Source organism: Bombina bombina, unplaced genomic scaffold (assembly GCF_027579735.1).
Source record: "Bombina bombina isolate aBomBom1 unplaced genomic scaffold, aBomBom1.pri scaffold_450, whole genome shotgun sequence".
NCBI lineage: Eukaryota > Metazoa > Chordata > Amphibia > Anura > Bombinatoridae > Bombina > Bombina bombina.
In genome coordinates this window covers 67501-92019 of record NW_026513078.1, presented here as the reverse complement: position 1 = coordinate 92019, position 24519 = coordinate 67501, and the positions used below count along the sequence as shown (strand labels likewise).

The 24519-nt window shown below is 36.1% G+C and overlaps 1 protein-coding gene across 1 annotated transcript in view; it reads left to right on the top strand.

The window, feature by feature from the left end:
- The window catches only part of LOC128644699 (hyccin 2), a gene marked incomplete in the record, with an annotated part of 276864 nt that overhangs the window by 226073 nt on the left and 26272 nt on the right, over positions 1–24519 (top strand). Inside the window, 1 exon segment of the mRNA XM_053697212.1 lies at positions 15494–15653. Within this exon segment, the coding sequence (XP_053553187.1) occupies positions 15494–15653 (160 nt within the window).

Sequence of the window (24519 nt, the reverse complement as noted above, 5' to 3'; positions counted from 1 at the left end):
AATTTAGAGAGAGGCTGATTATACAGTGTACCATTACTGAAATAAAATTGAAGTTACTAAGTGAAAAGATGTTTTTTATATTATATAAGCATATCGATGTGCTAGTTAAGGTAAGAGCTTCTACAATACGTTTAACACTAGATACGAATTTACCATCACTTAAATTAACCCTTTACTCAATTTGGATTTTTCTTTTAACTTTTTTGTATAATGTTAATTTGTAATGTATAATATATATTCCATTTATTTAGTCATGACTTATACATACAAAACCTTTAGAACAAATTAGGAGAATGTTTTTATTTTGTGTATATGTGTGTGTGTGTGTGTGTGTGTATATATATATATATATATATATATATATATATATATATATATATATATATATATAATATATATATAGAATATGCTAATAGAATATAGGAGATATCATATATCGGACTAGATACATAAAAAGGGGGACAGGTCAAATTCTGAATTTAACCCTTTAGGAAAGAGGGTGTCAAATCTATATATCATTTCTGATTCTGGAAATGTTTGATGTTATTATTGTGTGCTTCTCTAAAGTGTTTATACAAATGTGTATCAAGGTTACCTTTTTCGATATTATAGCGGTGCTCTCTGAATCTGTCCCTCAAAATTCTAGTGGCTTCGCCAATGTAAAACAGATTACATGAACATTTTATTATATATACAACTCCTTTTTGAAAACATCTAATCATATCTTTAATGTTAAAAGTCTCTTCAGTTCTTGGTAAAACAATGGTTTTACTTCTGGTACTGTATCTACAGGCTCTACATGTGTGGCAAGGAAAGAAACCACTTAAATTTTTTCCTTTCAGATCCCTTTCAACTAAACTTATATTATTTATTTTTAGTTCACTAGGAGCCAGTATCTGTTTAAGATTTCTGGCCTTTCTAAATATCATTTTTGTATTATGTGACAAAACATCTCCTATTAATGGGTCTTTTTTCAGTATGTGCAAGTGCTTGTTTATTATTTTTTAATAGTTGAATGATTCTCACTATAGTCTGTAATGAAGGCTATGTCATATTCTTTGTTTGTTTACGAATTTAGGGGTTCAGTTTTTTTGTAACTGAGCAAAGTACTTCTTTCTGTCTCATGTGCGCTATTGATAGCCCCTTGTAATTCATTATATGTATATCCTCTTTCATTTAACCTTTTCTGTAGTATATTTACCTGGGTATCAAAATCTATAAGAAACCTTAAGCACTATAAATGAACAGATTATTGAATACAAACAAAGACTAGAAACTAAAAAAGAAAGTCAAGGTTTTAGAGAAAGACAGATTATTCTAGTACAGAAACTAACAGATCTTAAAACATGAACTACTAGACACTAAATGGAGAAAGCTGGAAAGAGATACAAACGAAGCAATTGAATTACCAAGGGAAAATCAGGAAAAAACAGAAAACCAGATTAACATAGATAATACAGGGCAACAAGGAGATTGGAAGACGGTTAATTATAATCGAGGTAATAATTGGAAAAGACATAGTCAACAAGCTCCATATAGGGGACGCAATCAAGGCTATTATAGAGAAGGTCAATATAGAGAAGGGAAATTTAAAGGAGACCATACTCATAATAAGACCCTATTGTGTATATATTCCGAATGGAGACCACATTCAGATCATACAACACAACAACAAAATTATAGATCCCCATATCAACGAAATCAATCTTATCAATCAAATTTTAGACCTCCTTATCAACACACAGACAGACAATACAATATCAACAGACAATATCCTACAAATCCCTTTCACAAAAATAGGAATTATAACTCTAACTCCTATCCAAATGAAGGTTACTTTCTAAATGAAAGACAATATTCAAATCAACCTTATAGGCAGAGAGCAGATAGTTGGAGATTAGAAACTAGTAATAGATATGCACATTTCAATGAGAAAAATAAAAATAAGACATATCCACCAAATAAAACAGAAAAGGATTTTTTAGAGATCAACCCTCTGAGGGAGAGCTGATCAAAAAACCTAATAATACAAGAAAGGAGAGAAAAACCTTACACTCCGTTAAACCTAAAAAAAAGACAACTAGAGGACAAAGAGGAGGAAAGAGTAGAAGGGGAGGCCAAAAGAGTGAGATAGTAGGGGGGGACTTGAATGGTATTTTCAATCTGAGTAATGTTGTTCTAAATGAAGATGAAAAACGTGTCCTATCTTTGGGCATGTCTTTTGCTCCAACAAAGTTGCTAAATAAATTTGATACACACATACACGTTAAACAATTTGTAAGAAAACTTACTCTCAAGATTTTTCATAAAAAATCCAATTGAAAGACAAAACTTTTCCAATTTTGCGAGAATAGATAGAGGACAAATTAACATTAATACTCACACTAATTTAAGACCAAAATCCAAATTCTACCCAATCCATGCTAAAGGATGTAATCTTGAAACTTTCGAGAAAATGGTTTTAAAAGATTTAAAAGACTATGATCCCAAAAAACATAGACCCAATTTCAATTTAAATAAAAAGGATAGAGATATTCTTGACTCCTCACAAAAAAATAAACAAGTCCTAATCAAAGCAGCTGATAAAGGAGAAGGGGTGGTAATTATGGACAGAGTCAATTACATAAATGAAGCTCATAGAATTTTAAGTGATTCCAAAACTTACAAAATATTAGACTTAAACCCATCTAATACATTTAGAATAAATCTTAGAGGTATTCTCCAAGAAGGTAAAGATCTAGGTATTTTGAATGAAAATGAATATAAGTTTTTATATCCAGAATTTCCGAGAATTCCCATTTTTTATTTTCTCCCCAAGGTGCATAACTCTCTCCAGCCCCCCGGGGAGACCTATTATCTCCGGAATCGGATTCATTACCTGCAATCTATCTAAATATGTTGTCAGTATATTTATGAAAATCTTAGTAGTGCTATCCAAATAATATATCAGCTTATGGCAGGGTTATAATCACAATACAAATAATAATTTTCCTTAAAAATAGAAACCCTTAATCCACATGCACCTACTAGACCATACAATTAATATAAATATCTGAATTCTTTTATTTAGTTAATAGCCATAAACATATTGAAATATATTTGCAATAAAAGGAAATGAAATAATATTATATGCGCTTGAAAACTATTTAAATATGCTATGCAAAAGTTTATACACGCTTATCTTAAAAACCAAACTTTATTTATAAATAACCTTTAACATCAAAGCAATACAATTCTAAACTGTGCTCTTAAACAATAGGATAATATATATATATTCTGCTATTTAACTGTAATTTATCCTAATACATAATTAACTTACAATATCAGAACTTGCACAGATGAGTTACTTAACAAATCAGATACAGATTTGAACAATATATAGACTGTGAAATGCTAACTTGAAAAACACACTGCTTCTTTAAATCTTTTAACTGTACTTTAAACTGCAGTGACTTTAAAATATCACATGTAATTAGCAGCCCTTTTCTTATACTTTACCAAAATGATGTTCAGCTTCAAGACTTTTCCCACCTCATATAAAATAAGTGTAATTGCAATGGAAGAGGAGAAGTATGGCCCACTTTGTTTTTATAGTTTGACTGTGTCCCACGCAAACAGTTTCAGTCAGTTACAAAACTCAGCAGCCAGTCCCTCTACCTTTTCCTGCATACAACTTTATAGTGTAATCATTGGTGTGAAATATGGGTGGCCCTTCGAAACCTTGTCCCTGCTATTGGATAATTGGAATATCTTTAACAGCCAAAAGGCTTTCTGGCTGTAGTTCTCTCATGGCAACACTGGGTGGCAGCATTACGAACAGACATAGCAATACATGTGGCAATACCATTTCTTAACATTTTTAAACAACTTAATTATTTTTATAAAATGGTTATTTAATCAGATTACACTCTCTGCATTAATCATATATAACCCCAATTACAGATGGTTAATATTAGGTTATTTTTTCTGATTATTCTGATACCAAATATGTTATATTATTAACATTTTATTATATTAAGGCAATTTAATACTGCTAATTATTAGCTTAAAATGCATTACAATTTTATCAGTATCCTGGCATTTATATATAAATAATAGCCTATTTTGAATTCAGTATTGTATTGTATTCCAACAAGAATATGCCATATTTTATGTTTCTAATAAGCCCAGGATGTATCAACCTTCTTCATGCAGATCTGAGATTATATGCCTGAAAAATATAAACAGTACAGAGGTTATTAAACATTTTTGACTGACTAAAACCGTTACCTCCCAGCTTAGCAAATACCCATGTAATAATAGAGAATTAGACAATTTTCCAAATTTCTATATTTAATACATTCTGGGGCATGCATTCAAACAGAGAGAGAAAAAAATGTTTGTACTTGTACTCCATCAGGAGTACTCGCAGCTAAGGATATTTGCTCTTCGACTATTTGCTGAAATCCTGGAAAGATTTCAGGCTTCCTCCAACCTAGAGGTGAGATCCCCTTGGTTATAGTTTACATTGCTCCCATGACTCTGGGTATTGGGGTAATCTTGCTGTTTGATTGGTTGATCAAACACTAGAGAGGCTTCTTCAATTTTACAGATGCCTTCCTCTGAGCTGAAGGGATAAATAGACTGAACATTAAATAGACCCTCTGGCATAGATGCAAAGGATTGCTCTATTAATTGTTCTTCAGTTAGGTATCCTTCAGGTATTAGCCCAATTACATTATTCTGGAATCCAAAAGTGTAATAACTTGATTCCAGTGCATATCCTATGGTAGTTCCCTTGGATAATGTTATATCCTGTGGGGTCATGTTATGCACAATAATATGTATTGGAATAGTTCCAATATTCACCATAGGAGTGTAGGTTACTGTGACACCCAGATTTTGTATTCTATGGGAGAGGCAAATCAGTGTTTCAGAAGTTTTTAATTTCTGACCTCTCTTTACCTGTAAGGGTAAAAGAAATTTATCAGCCCCAGCAGGAATTATAACATCGCTAGATACCTGCATATTCACAGCATATGGCAATTGCTGGTTTGATTTCAGGGCTGCATTTTCATCCTGAAATACTTCAGGGTCCCCCTTTAACCTGCTCCAGAGGCAAGAGTTAATCAAATCTATTTGTATGGCATATCTATGTAAGATATCATTGCCAATGTATATCTGATTATGGGGAGTATTTAAAACTAAAAACAGGTGCTTCACTGACTTATTACAAATAGAGATAGATAATAAGCACTTATCTGTGATGTTATAGCTTTCAGACCTGTCATCCAGGCCGTTGACACAGTGGTCTTGGGGGGAAAGATATTTAATCACTTTAGGTTCAGCTATTTGTGCTAATAAACCTTCGCTTATATAGCTAGCCTCCTGTTTTAAGTTTATTTTAGCATACTTGGTTTTACCAAGGTCATGTACTTGTATAGGGATAAATAGATCCTCTTTAACTCTCTCAATCCCTGTGAGGTATTGAGCGTGGCCTCCCCCCTTAGGGATTTTATGATCCCCCTTGTGGAGTGATATGGTTAATACATCGCCATCTAGGGAAATATTCGCTATTTTTCCAGGCGAAATTTTAAAAGTATTACCATCAGAGCCACTAAAAGGAGTCTGATCATCTATTTGTAGAATAGTGATTTCAGGTACAGAGTTATTCCTGAAATGGATCTCCACAGCATCTGGTTTCTCTTCCACCACGTGACAGCTATGTCGGGTGCAAGATATACCAGATTTTTCATAATTGATAGGCCTTTTAACTTGTGACCAAATTACATTATTTATGCAATCAATTATGGTGCTTAATCGCTTCAGGAGATCACTACCAATAATTAAACAATCAGTTGGCAGATCCACTATAATGACAGGGTGTCTTATGTCCCTGTTCCCCAATTTAAATTTTAACCAGGTAGTACCGTAGACTTTTAGGGAGTCACCCCCAACACCTATTAGAGAACCGTCAAATTCTCTTATTTTAGGTTTGTGGGGTGTTAGCTCATTTAGCTGTGTGTAGTACTTGTGGGATAAGATAGTTGCCTGTGACCCAGTGTCAATTAATCCCCTGATAGGGTTGGAGACTGAATCTTGCAGCTCAACTAATACATAATATCTTCCTGCAGTTTCTACCATTTCACACATAAAGTTGGCGTTAGCATACATTTGTGGGCTTCGCCACGTGTTACCTGAGTTTGCCATGCTTTCCGATGCAAAAGAAGCTTCATACCTACCGGTCTCCTCTATGACAGGTTCGGCTGTATTCTTGTGTACTGCATCTGTGGAGATAAGGTTAAGAGAGTGCTGCAAGGGAAGAGGTTTGTTAGTTTTTCCCGGATGAGGTTGCCTGTCATCACAGCTAAATTGTCCGTTTCCGGTCTGTGGGGAGAGAACATGATTAGCATCATTGATATTTATTACTACCTTTTGTATGTCTCTCCCCTCCCTCTCAGGAGATGCTGCAGTATTTATGACTGTGCCTGTGGTCCACTGCTGACCACTGGCTGTACCCCTAAAAAAGTATTGTTCGGTTGCTGAGCCGTAGATTTTTGACTCATATTAGCGATTTGTTCGCTCAACCGATTTAACTGGGTAAACAGCATATCTACCTGATTGTACAAATTACCTCTACCCCTGGGCCTATCTCCTGGTGCCCCATAGTAATGGTTCCTGGACCATTGGGTTCCCTCAGAATCAGGGCCGCTGTTTCTATTCTGGCGTGGTTGCCCCTGGGGTTCAGCTTGCTCAGTATTGGTACTTTGGGGAGCATTATATACCTGGGGTGTCTGGTTACCCTGAGAATATCTTCGCCGTCTTTTGTATCTACCCTTGCGCGGATACCAATTATTTGGTGAGTATTCTCTTTGTGAGTAATTATTCACCTGATTATGTCCCCCACTTTGGTTATAGTCTCCCTGCGCCTCAACCTGTGTGGGGGAGGGGGCAGAGTTAAACCTCTGTGGAGATGGCCTGTTTTGACTGGCCACCTCTGCATAGGTCTTCTTTTTAGACTCCAAATTGAGGGGGCTAGGTGACACCCTAGTTTCTGCTACAATTTTGGGTTTTGACTCCTTTTTCACCCCCTGTTCACTGGACTGCTGAATAGAGTATAATTTTGTACTCTCTTTGATCAGCCATTCCAATGAGCAGTCCTCATCAAAATCTCTAGCTAAGTTAATTTTGATGGGTGTAGGCAATGCTTCAAAAAATAAATTTACAAATTCTGAGCCATCAAATCTGGGATTATCTTCAGCCATACTGTACGCATTTTTCAACACAGAAAGGAATTCGATTGGACTCTGATTCGCACGACACTTTAAACCATATACCGCTATTTTTGCGGCAGTTTTAGTGCGATATTGCCCGAATTCTTTTCTGCATTGTCTTTTTACCCCATTCCAGGAATGAATATTCATATCCTTTAGTAAAGCAAAGAATTTGTGAGGCTTACTGTCAAATACCCAGGGCAGAAATTCAATTTTCAATTTCTCACTTGTAACATTCATTATAGCTAACGCATTTTCAAAAGCCTCTAAATGATCGATCACAGATGTTGTTCCCTTATTGGAGAATATAGGTACTACGCGTTGTACGAAGGTGATTATTTTATGGGAATCATAGACTTTATCAGACTTATTTTGGGCTTCTCTGTTAGTTTCCCTCCCCCGCACCAGCTGCGCTACAGCAGTCCTCTGGATTTATATCATGAGGTGACTGCCTATTTGGGAAATCTATTTCTGACCCGTTAGGGGTCATTTGTCTGTACTGTTCCATATGTTTTTGTTCCTCGTCCCTGACGCGTTCGCTAAAGGAGTTAGCATTATCTGCATTATTCTCACTGTTAATATAAGGGTTTTCATTATGGCTATATGACCTTTTTAAATCGCTTAATTCTCTCTGGCTTTGCGCAAGCTGTTTATTTAAATCTTGTATCTGTGCGAGTAAGTCGATGTTATGCTTATCTAAGGCGGTTAGGTTTTGGGCAAATTCATCCATTTTATTTTTGGCTATTTTTAAATCCTCTTTGCATCTGCGTGAGGAACGAATACTATTTTCTAGCTCCTGTATTTGCAATCGTTTGTCTGTGACACAAAACGACATTTCGTCAATCATGCATATTAAGAGGGGCCAAGATTTTAGTATTAGTTCCTCTCGCTTTTTGGGAGTTTTGCATGGATTAATCATTAATAATTCCTGGAAGAATTCATTCTCTTCATTCCACATATTATTATTAACGGTAATATTTTTAGCTCTAGTTTCAAGCATATCCACAAAATCATTTAATTTACCAGCAATATTTAACTTCCCTTTAATGTAACTTAAGATATCTTTCTTAAGGACCTGAACTTTAGTAATGGGTATTGTAATGGGACCAATTTCATCGCTATGTATAGAATTAAATGAGTCACTTCTGGCTACAGACATTATTGTATTGGTTTAGTATTCAGTTAAATTAAAACGCTAATACAATTTTTGCCAATAAAAAGAGAAGAAAAATTTTATATTCCAAAAAAAAAATATTATTAATTTTGAAATATGAAAAATTAATATTTCGAAATATGAAGAATTAATACTTTTGATTAACTTTGAAAATATGAAAAATTAATATTTTTTATTAATTTTGAAATATGAAAAATTAATATTTTTATTAATCTTTCAAAAATTAATCTTTAACAATATTTCAAGATTTTAATATCAATCTCGAAATATGAAAATCAATATTTCAACTTTTCAAAAATTATATCTTCAAAATATTAATATCGAAATATGATTTTTTTTTCTCTTTTATAATAATTTCTATTTACTACAAATATATTATATCAAAATTATGAATATTAATAAATCTCAGAACAGAGTGCCTCCAATTATTATGTCAGTATATTTATGAAAATCTTAATAGTGCTATCCAAATAATATATCAGCTTATGGCAGGGTTATAATCACAATACAAATAATAATTTTCCTTAAAAATAGAAACCCTTAATCCACATGCACCTACTAGACCATACAATTAATATAAATATCTGAATTCTTTTATTTGGTTAATATCCATAAACATATTGAAATATATTTGCAATAAAAGGAAATGAAATAATATTATATGCGCTTGAAAACTATTTAAATGTGCTATGCAAAGTTTATACACGCTTATCTTAAAAACCAAACTTTATTTATAAATAACCTTTAACATCCAAGCAATACAATTCTAAACTGTGCTCTTAAACAATAGGATAATATATATATATTCTGCTATTTAACTGTAATTTATCCTAATACATAATTAACTTACAATATCAGAACTTGCACAGATGAGTTACTTAACAAATCAGATACAGATTTGAACAATATATAGACTGTGAAATGCTAACTTGAAAAACACACTGCTTCTTTAAATCTTTTAACTGTACTTTAAACTGCAGTGACTTTAAAATATCACATGTAATTAGCAGCCCTTTTCTTATACTTTACCAAAATGATGTTCAGCTTCAAGACTTTTCCCACCTCATATAAAATAAGTGTAATTGCAATGGAAGAGGAGAAGTATGGCCCACTTTGTTTTTATAGTTTGACTGTGTCCCATGCAAACAGTTTCAGTCAGTTACAAAACTCAGCAGCCAGTCCCTCTACCTTTTCCTGCATACAACTTTATAGTGTAATCATTGGTGTGAAATATGGGTGGCCCTTCGAAACCTTGTCCCTGCTATTGGATAATTGGAATATCTTTAACAGCCAAAAGGCTTTCTGGCTGTAGTTCTCTCATGGCAACACCGGGTGGCAGCATTACGAACAGACATAGCAATACATGTGGCAATACCATTTCTTAACATTTTTAAACAACTTAATTATTTTTATAAAATGGTTATTTAATCAGATTACACTCTCTGCATTAATCATATATAACCCCAATTACAGATGGTTAATATAAGGTTAATTTTTCTGATTATTCTGATACCAAATATGTTATATTATTAACATTTTATTATATTAAGGCAATTTAATACTGCTAATTATTAGCTTAAAATGCATTACAATTTTATCAGTATCCTGGCATTTATATATAAATAGCCTATTTTGAATTCAGTATTGTATTGTATTCCAACAAGAATATGCCATATTTTATGTTTCTAATAAGCCCAGGATGTATCAACCTTCTTCATGCAGATCTGAGATTATATGCCTGAAAAATATTAACAATACAGAGGTTATTAAACATTTTTGACTGACTAAAACAGTTACCTCCCAGCTTAGCAAATACCCATGTAATAATAGAGAATTAGACAATTTCCCAAATTTCTATATTTAATACATTCTGGGGCATGCATTCAGAGAGAGAAAAAAAAATGTTTATTTGCTATCTGCTTTAATGAGCTTCAGAGTCACACCTCAGCATCTGTCTTTTGTTTCCCAAGGCCTTCACTGCCCCGCATGGGGTCAATCCACGAGTAGTTGTAAAAGTCTTAATACAGCATATTTTCTGTTTAGCTAGCAGTGCAGACGTGTATTTTATGTTTAGGGATAACTAACACCTATATGTATAAAAGCCTTTTCCCTATTATTTTGATCAGTTCCAAAAGGTTATTTCAGACATTTCGTCTCCATATATTTTGTGTGGTGTCACCTATCTGACAATCTATCCTCTTAATTTGCCTTTTATGACTCATCCTGTCTCAAACTGTAAGTGGATTATAGCAAATTTGGTATGGGCCTCATGTTCCATTGCCCCCCCCCCCCCCCCCGTGTGTTTAGCATAACTTTAACAATGAGTGTGGGAGATCTCTTAGAAATAATCCTTTGTTCTACAGACCATGTGCACATCCACAGATTTATTAAATAAAGATAGATATACTTCTATATATTATTTAATAATATTTCAAATACCTTGACAATTTAGACATACACCTACAGAAATATGTTAAGAATTTGGGAACATATCTTAGGGACTCCACACATGTACTACAGTTAGTAGAAAACATAGAATTGGATGATAATCTCATTATAGCAACATGTGATGTCACTTCACTGTACACAGTGATAGACCACACTAAAGGATTACAAGCAGTAGAGAATTTCCTACGGGAAGATAAATAAGTAAGTTCTGAATTGTGTGAATTTCTTTTAAAAAGTATTAGATTTATACTAAATAATAATTATTTTGAGTTCAACAAAAAATATTACTTGCAAATAGAGGGCACAGCAATGGGCATGAGATTCGCACCAAGTTATGCTAACATCTTCATTGGAGATTGGGAAGCAAATTTCCTGAATACACATGCGCTTGGTGCAAATCTTGTGTTATTTAAAAGGTTCATTAATGATATTCTAATTATATGGAGAGGTTCAGAAAATAATCTCCTAAAGTTTTTTCAAAGTATGAATTCCAATGACAAGGGGTTAAAATTTACTTACGAATATAGCAAAGAATCAATATATTTCCTAGATTTGGAGATATTTATAGATAATGATAAATTTGCCACTAAAACATTTTTTAAGAAAGTCGACTGTAATAATTATGTCCATAAAAAAAGTTGCCATCTCAATAGATGAAAGGACAATATTCCAACTGGATAATTTTTAAGGATTAAAAAAAACTGTTCGAGACAAATAGATTTTGATACCCAGGTAAATATACTGCAGAAAAGGTTCAATGAAAGAGGATATACAGATAATGAATTACAAGGGTCTATCAATAGAGCACATGAGACAGAAAGAAGTACTTTGCTCAGTTACAAAAAAAACTGAACCCCTAAATTTGCAAACAAACAAAGAATATGACATAGCCTTCATTACAGACTATAGTGAGAATCATTCAACTATTAAAAAATAATAAACAAGCACTTGCACATACTGAAAAAAGACCCATTAATAGGAGATGTTTTGTCACATAATCAAAAATGATATTTAGAAAGGCCAGAAATCTTAAACAGATACTGGCTTTAGTGAACTAAAAATAAATAATATAAGTTTAGTTGAAAGGGATCTGAAAGGAAAAAAATTAAGTGGTTTCTTTCCTTGCCACACATGTAGAGCCTGTAGATACCAGAAGAAAAACTCATCATAGCAACATGTGATGTCACTTCACTATACCAAGAACTGAAGAGACCTTTAACATTAAAGATACGATTAGATGTTCTAAAAAAGGAGTTGTATATACAATAAAATGTTCATGTAATCTGTTTTACATTGGTGAAACCACTAGAATTTCGAGGGATAGAATTAGGGAGCACCTCTGTAATATAGAAAAAGGTAACCTCGATACACATTTGTATAAACACTTTAGAGAAGTACACAATAATAACATCAAACATTTCCAATTCTGGGGTATATGTAAAGTAAAATGAAACTGCAGAGGGGGCAACTTTGAAACCAAACTTTTTAGAAAAGAATCAGAAATTATATATACATTTGACACCCTCTTTCCTAAAGGGTTAAATTCAGAATTTGACCTGTCCCCCTTTTGGGTTATCTAGTCTGATATATGATATTATCGCATATATATATATATATATATATATATATATATATATATATATATATATACAGGGCTTAAAATTGAAGTGAGAGAATGGAGAGACAGTCAAGGAAGGTCATGGCAGATCTGGAGATATTTTTTTTAATCATCTCTCTCTTCTCTCTTACTTATATTTCTCCCCTTCATTCTCTCTTCAAGCTCTCTTTTTACCTTCTACCTTATCTCTCAGGCCATATCTTCTCTTTCCCTATATTTTTACTCTTTTGTTTTTTTTTTCTCCATTCTCTCTTAAAGCTATTGTCTTCTCCACTTTTACTTTTGGTCTCTCTCTGCCCCCTATTTACCCACTCAGAAGTAACAGTCTAAGCCCCAATGGTGTTCCTACAGCCCTAGAGGAATAACATATTCCTTCAGCTAATATGTTTAGCACATAGCCCAAAATGTGTGTTTGTCAATGCTGCAATAGGAGTGTACAATTTTTCACTCACTAACTTTTACTCGCCACCATTAAATTTCCACTCGCCAATGGCTAGTAAATAGTGGAAATTTTGAGCCCTATATAAAATAAAAACATTCTCCTAATTTGTTCTAAAGGTTTTGTATGTATAAGTCATGACTAAATAAATGTAATATATGTAATATAATGTAATATATATTATACATTACAAATTAACTTTATACAAAAAAGTTAAAAGAAAAATCCAAATTGAGTAAAGGGTTAATTTAGTATTTTAACTTCCCCCTTTTTTTGGGAATAGAGTTTGCCCAACTATATATTCTCTTAAGAGCTGTCAGTATATATATATATATATATATATATATATAATAGATAGACTCTAGAGGTATTTAATAATATTTTATTATTTGTCTTTGTATGTACTAGGTATGTATGTACTAGGTATGAATACATTTTATACACTATATGTCATAAACTAATGTTCAAATGCATAAAAAGTTGTTTAAAAGAAATGTATAAAATAGTTTCATCATCATCATCATCATTAGTAATAAAAAACATTTTTATATAACTATATAACTATAACTATGTGGACTCTAGTGGTAGAATGTGCACCTACACTTTCTTGTTTTTTTCAATTATATATATATATATATATACATATAAATTTATATACCACCTTAAATATATATATATTTTTTTTTAAATTGCCAGAATTTTTGTATACCACCTTAAGAGGTTTGACGCTAAGTCTTCTAATTCTCAAAGAATAAGTATACTTCAAATACCACCTTTAAGGACATTCCACCTTAAAAATCCATTAACTCCAAAAATCTTTATCCAATGGAAATTAAGCAGCAGGTTTTAAATTCGATTTCCAGGTACAGCTGCTATCTTGAGAAAGCCCAATACCCTGGGTGAAACGCGTTGAAGTTAAGCTGTTATCCTGCAAATATATCTACTTTTCACATCACTAGGTACCTAATATCCTGCGCGTGTCATTACGCTAAGAGCGGGTCCTTTTTCATAAATCACTTGATTGAATCTGCTAGCTCTATTACCGACCGGAACCTGATACAGAAGCCGTTACACTGGTGGTAGAGGGGCGAGTGAAATTACTCCTATTATCTCCAGGAGGCGAGTGTTTGTTCCACATCTAGTTCGGAATTCAACTCTGCAGAGCAGCTTCTAATAAGGTACTATGGGCAGCACAAACTTTTAAACAGAAGCATTTTAAACATATATGAAGGGATATCTGAAAGCTTCACATAATCAGGAAACATATTGTTTATGCTGCCAATATTTACTATAGCGTGATTTTCTGATGGTCAACCTGCAGAGCAGTCTTTTTTATGTGGTGTACTATATTTCATGAATGTCAGGTTATTTTCCCTGTTTTGTTTGCCATGTGCTGCTGCAGCCATTTTACTCACCTCTCTTGCTGTCTGGTGTATACTGTGTGATGCTGCTCATTTCCTGCACTTCCTTTTTATGGCCAGACTTGTGTACATCATCCGTGTGAGACAGAATGCAGTCTCAGAATTGTGATGTCATCACTTATTATTTAAAGGGCCTCTGTTCAGTATGCTTTGCCCTTACGTTGTCTCAGACCTGTTTGTGAGTGCTCCTGTGTATTACCTGGCTGTCTGACGTCCCTCCTGGTTCCTGATCCCTGGCTTGTTCCTGACTCTGCTGTTCTCCTTGTTCCTGTTTCCGGCTTGTCTGACTACTCCCTTTTGCTCCTGACTCGGCTCGTCTGACTACCAGCTCTGGTTTTGATTCCTGGCTTGTTATTTGACTTGTGGACTTTTTATTATTTTTTGCTTTTAATAAAGGTGTGATTATTTTTGCACTTCTCGTCTCAGTCTGATTGCTGGCACCCTGACAATGAATCTATAAGGAGGCATTTTAGCTATATGATAAACTGTTGGTAAGTTTATATGATACATTGTATGTTCTGCCGATATTTGCTACATAGTGGCAATACCATATAACGCTGAAAATCATTTAATTTACCTATTTGGAAACAAATACAGGAGTTATTCTAAAACTTTTACTTTTGGGATATAACGTCCAAGGACATTTATTATTACGAGAACTCTTTGGGACTCAACATCAGCTTATGTTACACTTACATATTTTTTATTTTTTATTTTTTCGGCTTCTTTAAGGTGGTATAATATATACACTCATTACTTTTTTTACCTTATAGTTGCAATTTTTTAAATAATTTTTTATATGTAAGGGAGACGTCCCTTTTTTATATTGAATAATATTACTATTAAATGTCTTGCTATAAGTAAGTTCTTGATGCATGTTGTATGACACTTTTATTCAAAGTTTCCTTTACTATAGAGAATAATTTATTGACTAAAAGTCCTGAATTAGTGTGTCTGTTACACCTAGCTAATAGCGCCATCCTTTTTTATACATTGTAATTTCCTTTTTTCTGTACCCACTTTAAGGGAAGTGGTTTAGGATTGGCAAAAGTGTAACTTTATGCTCAGCGCAGTTCTTAGTCTGTTTATATCTGTACTCCATTTCCAACATGAATGACAACACATGTTTTGCTCTCCCAGGTTGCAAATGCTATGAAGAATTCATTACCATTTGATGCTCCAGACACGTCAAAACAGGGACAGAAGGTGCTAAAAGTTGAGGTGACACCTACCGTCCCTCGCATTTCGCGAACTGCAATCACCACAGCATCAATTAGACGGCACCGCTGGAGAAGAGAAGGTAGCTGCAACAGATCCCACTAATTTACTCAGTTCTTCAACACCCTAGGCACCAGGCTAGATATAATTGATATATCGCTTAAGCCATCAGTGTTAATGAGAGCACATGTTCAGATGCCCTTGGCCATGAGGATGATAGAGACTGAAGCAGGCCTGGCCAAATGTGTACATGCCTTAAGTTTGTCTTTTCTTGAATTGGCACCATGTTCCCTTGTCTCAGATACTGTAGCCTCTGAATTGGCTTTGTTGCCACCTATCTTTTTTTTTTTTCTCGCTCTTTATTAAATTGTAGAAAAGCTATACAAAACATATTCTTATTATCAGGTATTTGTAGAGCGCCAACAGGTTCCGCAGCACTATGAACATAGGTGGTATATAAAAACTATTACAGGGATCAAATGGGGAGAGAGGGTCCTGCCGAGAGTTTCACTGTTGTAGTCGGCTCTTATGAAGGTGAACTACAAACAGCTGGGCTCATAGGCTTACATAGGCTTAGGGGATAGCAGTGGAGATAGGAAGGTTAGCGTAGGTTGTAAGCGTCCCTGAATAGTAGAGTCTTCAGGGAGCACTTGAAGCTTTTAAAACTGGGGGAGATTCTTCTGGATCGAGGCAGAGAGTTCCATAAGATGGGAGTCAGTCTTAAGAAATCTTGTAGACAGGAATGTGAGGAGGTAACAAGAGAGGAGGAGAGTAGATCATCATGAGCGGAGCGAAGGGGACGGGAGGGAGAGTATCTGGAGACAAGGTCTGAGATGTAGGGGGGAGCAACGCAATCGAGGGCATTGTGTGTCAGAGTGAGAATTTTGTGTTTAATCCTGGAGGCAAGAGGAAGCCAGTGAAGGGATTGGCAGAGAGGTGCGGCAGATGAAGAGCGATGTGCAAGGAAGATGAGCCTGGCAGAGGCATTCATTATGGATTGTAAAGGAGCTAGGCGGCAGATAGGGAGACCAAGTTGGGAGAACAAGTTGTGTCTTGTGTAAGGAAATGTCTGATTTTAGCGATGTTTTTAAGGTGGAAGCGGCAGGCTTTGGCCAAGGACTGAATGTGAGGAGTGAAAGAAAGATCTGAGTCAAGTGTGACCCCAAGACATCGGGCATGTGAGGTTGGGGTAATGATGAAGTTATCAACAGTTATAGAGACATGGGGTGTGGAGATTTTGGAAGAAGGAGGAAAATAAGGAGTTCAATTTTGGAGAGATTTAGCTTGAGGTAGTGAGAGGACATCCAAGATGATAGTATAACCAGTGAGACTTTATTAAGGAATCTAATGAGGAAGTGTAGATTGAGAAGAGAAGGAGACCGAGTACAGAGCCTTGCAGTACAACAACAGAAAGAGGTAATGGGGCAGAGGATGCCCCAGAGAAGGCTACACTAAAGGTTCAGTTAGACAGATAGAAAGAGAACCAAGAGAGAGCCGTGTCACAGATGCCGAAGGATTGGAGGGTATAGTGTTAAATCTTTATCATGCATTCTAAAAACCCTATTAAAACAGAAGGTGTCACATAGCATAGATAACTTCAAACAAAGGCAGCACAAATAATATTAAATTGCAAACTCACAAACTTTGCAGCACCCAAACAGTGTTGATCCAAGCAGGTTGAGCTCTCTCAGTGGCTTAACTTACTGCCCTCCATACTCAGGACGCTTCCAGGGATGTACATGTAAAACCACTTTAATTTCCTTCAGAAGCAGGATAGACCAGGAACAAGAAACTCTGTGTAGAGAATGGGGAAAAAAACATTTGTAAAAAAAAAAAAATGAGTCCACACAGACTAGTGATTAAAAACACATAAGTAATTCAACTCGTTTCTCAGTTCAAAGGCCAATTCATCATTTTAAACTTGTTTCTGACCTATCACCTCACATTTGATATACATCACTTGTACACACTTGAGCATTACCAGAGTATCCTCCCACTGCTCTCAAAAAGATTCAAACCATTGGTCTGCCTTATTAAAAAAAAACTCCTAAAACAGTAATTTGTGCATATAACCAATAATAATAAAAACAGTGATCAAAATAAAAATCCTCTTGCTAAAATATTGTTGTTAATAATATTTTAGTAAGCGGATAATTATTTCCATCTTAATATGAGGAGAGTCCACGGCTTCATTCCTTGTGGGAATACAGAACCTGGCCACCAGGAGGAGGCAAAGACACCTCAGCCAAAGGCTTAAATACCTCCCCCACTCCCCTCATCCTCCAGTCATTCTTTGCCTTTCGTCACAGGAGGATGGCAGAGAAGTGTTGGAAGATTCAGAGTAGTCTTTTATGGAGGGTAGTACTCTTCGCTTTGGGACTGGAGTTTTAAGTAGTCTTGTCAGCCTCTCAGTGAGAGCATTGACGAAGGTTAGGGTCTGCAGATGCAGGGACAGTCTTTCTATGAATCCATCCAGACTCGTATTAGCAACTTGTAAGCAATCGGTGTTGACGAGTTTCATAGCCTGCTTCTATCACTCAAGTCCATGTCAGGTGTGATGCTACAAGACTGTCAAACTTGAGAGGCTGTGTGTCTGTTCCACGGTGATGATTCCGGTAAGACCGGTTCATTTTATTTCATATGATAACGTAAGAAGACAGAGTCACAATGTGACTCCTTTATCTGTATGGAATCAAGGGTTAATATCTCCGGAAGGGGATTATTGAACAGGGGGGAATTTATGCATGATTTGCTTTATTATGTTTTATGCTGCGACGTGTGAGATGAGGCTCTGGCAGATGTGGGAACATTCAGGTTTTTACTTTCATTTTGGATAACGGTGCAGCCTGTCAGTTTGGCGCGCTTTTCTTCATGCAGGAGGGGCGGTCCTGCATGTCTCTCCATGTGACCGGGTGTGGCCTTATTAACTTCCTGTTTGCTGACCGTACGGTTTACATGAGACAAAGCGGTTTCTCTGTGGGGCCTGGGTCATAGGAGATGGTAAGTGCCCCGGCCATTGGGGGTATAAAGTTGCCATTAATATTTTTTTCTGTAGTCGATCGTAAAAGCGCAAGCTATGGAGGACTCTGATGCGTTAGAGGGTACTCCCTCTTTAACCAAATCTAATACCTGTTTTTATTGCGAGGAGGCTACGGTATATCTGCCTGCTCAGTTATGTTCCACATGCCTTGATAAAGTAGTTATATCCAAAAAGAACAAGATGTTTATTACTACTGAGCCGTCCACCTCTGAGGGGTCTCCGTCCTGTGAGGTGCTTTCCCTGCAATCATCTCCTATTACACATGCAGCTCCCCATTGCACTACTATTCCTCTTTCGGGAGGGGCCCTCTTACCGCCAGACTTTTCTGAACAGTTGGAAACTGCAGTGTCTGCGGACTTTAGTGCTTTACCTCACCCTGCTAAGCGCAAGCGAAAGGTTAAATACTGCTATCCTTCCCAGGGGTTATCTACCAATTTGTTGGATTTATCTGATACTACATTATCCGCTGATGAAGATGCCTCTGATACTTCAGAGGAGGCTCTTTCTGGGTCGGAATCATCAGCCTCTAAGCCTCCTGGCTGCGGAGGAACCAGACTTTAGATTATGGATAGAGCAATTACACTTTCTGTCAAAAGAAGTGTTGGCTACGTTAAAGGTTCCTGATGCTATTTCTGATGTGATTGCTAAGGAATGGTCTAAGCCTGGTACTTCTTTTGTTCCTTCTTCAAGGTTTAAAAAGTTGTATCCTTTGCCAGTAGCTAAGTTTCAGTTTTGGGAAAAAGTCCCTAAGGTTGATGGGGCTATTTCTACTCTTGCTAAGCTATCCCTATGGAAGATAGTACCTCTTTTAAGAATCCTTTAGATAGGAAACTTGAATCTTATCTAAGGAAAGCTTATTTACATTCTGGCTATATTCTCAGACCTGCCATTTCTATGGCTGATGTTGCAGCTGCATCAACGTTTTGGTTGGATAGCTTAGCACATTGGGAAAAAGATTCTGATTTACCATAGTATTGTTCGTTTGCTTCAACATGCTAATCATTTTTTCTGTGATGCTATTTTTGATATCATCAAGATTGATGTTAAATCTATGTCTTTGGCTATTTTAGCTAGAAGAGCTTTATGGCTCAAATCATGGAATGCTGACATGGTATCTTAATCTAGGTTACTATCTCTATCATTCCAGGGTAATAATTTGTTTGGTTCCCAGTTGGATTCTATTATTTCCATTATTACTGGGGGGAAGGGCGTTTTTTTGCCCCAAGATAAGGGTAAATCTAAAGTTTATAATCGGTTTCATTCCTTTCGTCAGAATAGAGAACAGAAATCCCACTCCCTCCTCTAAGGACACTGGCTCCAATTGGAAGCCATCTTCGAGTTGGAATAAATCCAAGCCTTATAAGAAACCAAAGCCAGCCCCCAAGACTGGATAAAGGTGCAGCCCTCAATCCAGTTCTGCTTGTGGGGTGGGGGGGGGGGCAGATTGAAATTATTTCAAGACGTTTGGGCAGGTTCCGTTCAGAATCATTGGATTCAGAATATTGCCTCTCAGGGGTATCGAATAGGTTTTAGAATAAGACCTCCTGTGAGAAGATTTTTTCTCTCTCATGTTCCAACAAATCCTGTGAAAGCTCAGGCCTTTCTTAAGTGTGTTTCAGATCTAGAGCTTTCAGGTGTAATTGTACCAGTTCCACTTATGGAACAGGGTCTGGGTTTTTATTCAAATCTATTCATTGTCCCGAAGAAGGAAAATTCTTTCAGACCAGTTCTGGATCTGAAGTTTTTGAATCCATTTGTAAGAATCCCAACTTTCAAGATGGGGACTATAAGGACTATTCTGCCTTTTGTTCAGCAAGGTCATTACATGTCCTCAATAGTAAGAATCCCAACTTTCAAGATGGGGACTATAAGGACTATTCTGCCTTTTGTTCAGCAAGGTCATTACATGTCCTCAATAGACTTACAGGATGCGTATCTTCACATTCCGATTCATCCAGACCACTATCGGTTTCTGAGATTCTCTTTTCTAGACAAGCATTACCAATTTGTTGCTTTTCCATTTGGCCTAGCAACAGCTCCAAGAATTTTTTCGAAGGTTCTCTGTACCCTTCTATCTGTAATCAGAGAGCAGGGTATTGCGGTGTTTCCTTATTTGGACGATATCTTGGTACTGGCTGAATCTTTTCATTTAACAGAATCTCACACAAATCAACTTGTGTTGTTTCTTCAAAAACATGATTGGCGGATCAATTTACCAAGGAGTTTCTTGATTCCTCAGACAAGGGTCACCTTTTTAGGTTTCCAGATTCAGTGTCCATGACTCTGTCTTTAACAGACAAGAGACGAATGAAATTGGCTTCTGCCTGTCGAAACCTTCAGTCTTGATCATTCTCTTCAGTGGCTCGTTTTCATATGAGAGCTCTGCAGCTTTGCATGCTGAATCAATGGTGCAGGGATTAAACTCGGATATCACAATAGATATACTTAAATCCCAACATTCAACTCTCTGTCCTGGTGGTTGGACCATCATCGGATTATTCATTGACCCTCTTTTGTTCGTCCTTTCTGGACTGTGATTTCAACAGATGCAAGTCTCACAGGTTGGGGAGTTCTCTGGGGGTCTTTGACAGCACAAGGAGTTTTGAATCTTTAACAGACGAGGTTACCAATCAATATTTTAGAACTCTATGCTATTTTCAGGGCTCTTCAGGCTTGGCCTCTATTAAAGAGAGAATCATTCATTAGTTTTCAGACAGACAATATCACAACTATGGCTTATGTCAATTATCAGGGTGGGACTCGCAGACCTTTAGTGATGAAAGTAGTATCTTGGATACTTTTTTGAGCGTAATCCAACTCCTGTCTAATTTATGCGATGCATATCCCAGGTGTAGACAATTGGGAAGCGGATTATCTCAGTCGTCAGTCTTTACATCCAGGGGAGTGGTCTCTCCATCCAGATGTATTTTGTCATATTGTACAGATGTGGGGTCTTCCCAAAATAGATCTGATGGCTTCCCATCTAAGCAAGAAGCTTCCCAGGTACCTTTCCAGGTCCAGTGATCCTCAGACGGAGATGGTGGATGCGTTAGCAGTTCCTTGGTTTTACCAACCTGCTTACATTTTTCCGCCTCTATTTCTTCTTCCAAGGGTGATCTCCAAAATCATAATGGAACAATTGCATGTGTTTCTGATAGCACCAGCATGGCCTAACAGGTTTTGGTATGCGGATCTTGTCCGGATGTCCAGTTGCCAACCTTGGCCACTTCCTTTAAGGCCAGACCTTCTGTCTCAAGGGCCGTTTTTCCATCAGGATCTCAAATCGCTAAATTTGAAGGTATGGAAATTGAACGCTTAGTGCTTAATCATAGAGGTTTCTCTGACTCAGTGATTAATACTATGCTACAGGCTCGTAAGTCTGTTTCAAGAAAGATTTATTATCGGGTTTGGAAAACCTATATGTCATGGTGTTTTCTCTTAAATTCTCTTGGCATTCTTTTAGAATTCCTAGAATTTTACAGTTTCTTCAGGATGGTTTGGATAAAGGTTTGTCTGCAAGTACTTTGAAGGGACAAATCTCTGCTCTTTCTGTTTTATTTAATAGATAGATTGCTAAACCTCCTGATCTTCACTGTTTTGTTCAGGCTTTGGTTCGTATCAAGCCTGTTGTTAACTCAATCTACCCTCCTTGGAGTCTTAATTTGGTTTTGAAGGCTTTGCAGGCTCCTCCTTTTGAGCCTATGCATTCTTTGGATATTAAACTACTTTCTTGGAAAATGTTGTTTCTTTTGACTCTCTTTTCAGCTAGAAGAGTTTCTGAATTGTCTGCTCTCTCTTGGGAGTCTCCTTTTCTGATTTTCCATCAGGATAAGGCTGTTTTGACTTCGTTTACATTTCTTCCTAAGGTTGTGAATTCTATCAACATTAGTAGGGAAACTGTTGTTCCTTCCTTGTGCCATAATCCTATGAAGACTTTTAAAAGATCTTTACATTCTTTGGATGTTGTAAGAGCTTTGAAATCTGGCGAAGCTACTAAAGATTTCAAGAAGACTTCTAGTCTATTTGTTGTTTTTTTCTGGTCTACCTTCACTTTAAGAATCCCCTATCTGAAGTGATCTAAAATGAATCTGTCTTATAATTGAACCCACCCTTCTACGTAGAAGGGTGGAGATAAACAAAAACTCCTAAAAAGCATAAATGGGCATTGTTTGTTGTCTATTCTGGGAAGCGTAGAGGGCACAAGGCTTCTTCCACTTACCTATCTTTTTGGTTGAGGAGCATTATCCGCTTAGAATATGAATCAGCTGGACATAAGCCTCCTCAGAGGATTACGGCTCATTCGACTAGAGCTGTGGCTTATTCTTGGGCCTTCAAGAATGAGGCCTCTATGGAGCAGATTTTTAGGGCGGCTACCTGGTCCTCCTTACATACCTTTTCAAAGTTTTACAAATTGATGTTTTTGCTTCGGCTAAAGCAGCTTTTGGGAGAAAGGTTTTGCAGGCTGTGGTGCCCTCAGAATAGGGTCCACCTCTCTTTTACCTTCCCATTTTCATTCAGTGTCCTCTAGAGCTTGGGTATATGTTTCCCACAAGTAAGGAATGAAGCCGTGGACTCTCCTCATATTAAGATGGAAAACATAAATTATGCTTACCGTTTTCTTCGTTGGGCGGACCTAAATTTGGTTTTGTTTTTCTGGCACCATTTATACCCTGATATTTCTCCTACTGTTCCTTGTTCTCTTGGCAGAATGACTGGAGGAAGAGGGGAGTGGGGGAGGTATTTAAGCCTTTGGCTACGGTGTCTTTGCCTCCTCCTGGTGGCCAGGTTCTGTATTCCCACAAGTAAGTAAGAAGCCGTGGACTCTCCTCATACAGATGGAAAGGAAATTATCTGGTAAGCATAATTTATGTTTTTTGAGTACACTGAGAAGCATATCTTTTGGTATTTGCCTGGGCAATTATTTTTTGCTTACTGCCAGTGGAGACCTTTAGGAGATACGCGTTTGAATCTCTCTGTTTATCTTTATATTGGACTGTGGATTCCCTTTGGGACATATAATTGTGGTATTTAATAATTTATTTTCTAGTTGATGTGCCCCTTTTAGATTGGTGTTGCAGAGCATATTTATCTTACTCATTTCTGATTATCACAGACTTGTTCTTTAAAGGGATATTGAATTAATTCAGTTTATTGGATTGCTTGCAGTCCACATAAGGTAGTGCATTGAAGTGTATCCTTAAAATATGTAAGCTTTGTATTTGCTAAATATTATATATGTGTACTTCTTTATGCAAGACCTAACCACACCTTGCTCCTGAACCTGCCCTACCAACATCTCAGGTTTTTTAAAGGTAATTTATGTAAAAGTAATACTATAATTTCCTATTTGGAAAGTGAGCAAATGGTTACAAACAGCTGTAACACAGAGATAGCCAGCAATTAAATGGTTAAATGGACATCAACATAATAATGTTTTTTTTTTTATTATTTAATGCATCTAAAAGAAAGCATATTATACATTCAAAAATGAATGTTCCATTACTTCCTTATCTGCCAGTGAGCTCCTATTCTGCGAAACAGTTGTGTGCTACCTCTTTGCTTCAAAATCCAAATAAATAGTTTTAACCTATTCTTTTTTATAATAAACTAGTTTAATATGTTTAAAATGATCTTTTATATACATGTATACACACTCACACACATTATGTCTCTAGCAAAAATTGAGTTTTGTTGCTAACAAAAATGAATCCATTTTAGAACACCCAGTAAAATGTAGTATATTAGTTTTTTCTTTTTGATGTACAGTTGATCGTCATTGGTAAATAATATATTAAGAGTTAGTGTCCACACTTTGTCTCTGCTTTATGTTGTGTAAGTAAAGGGATACAAAACTATACAAATCGAATGCTTCTTTTTTTAATAAATGTGACCCTTTAGGTTGTTGAAC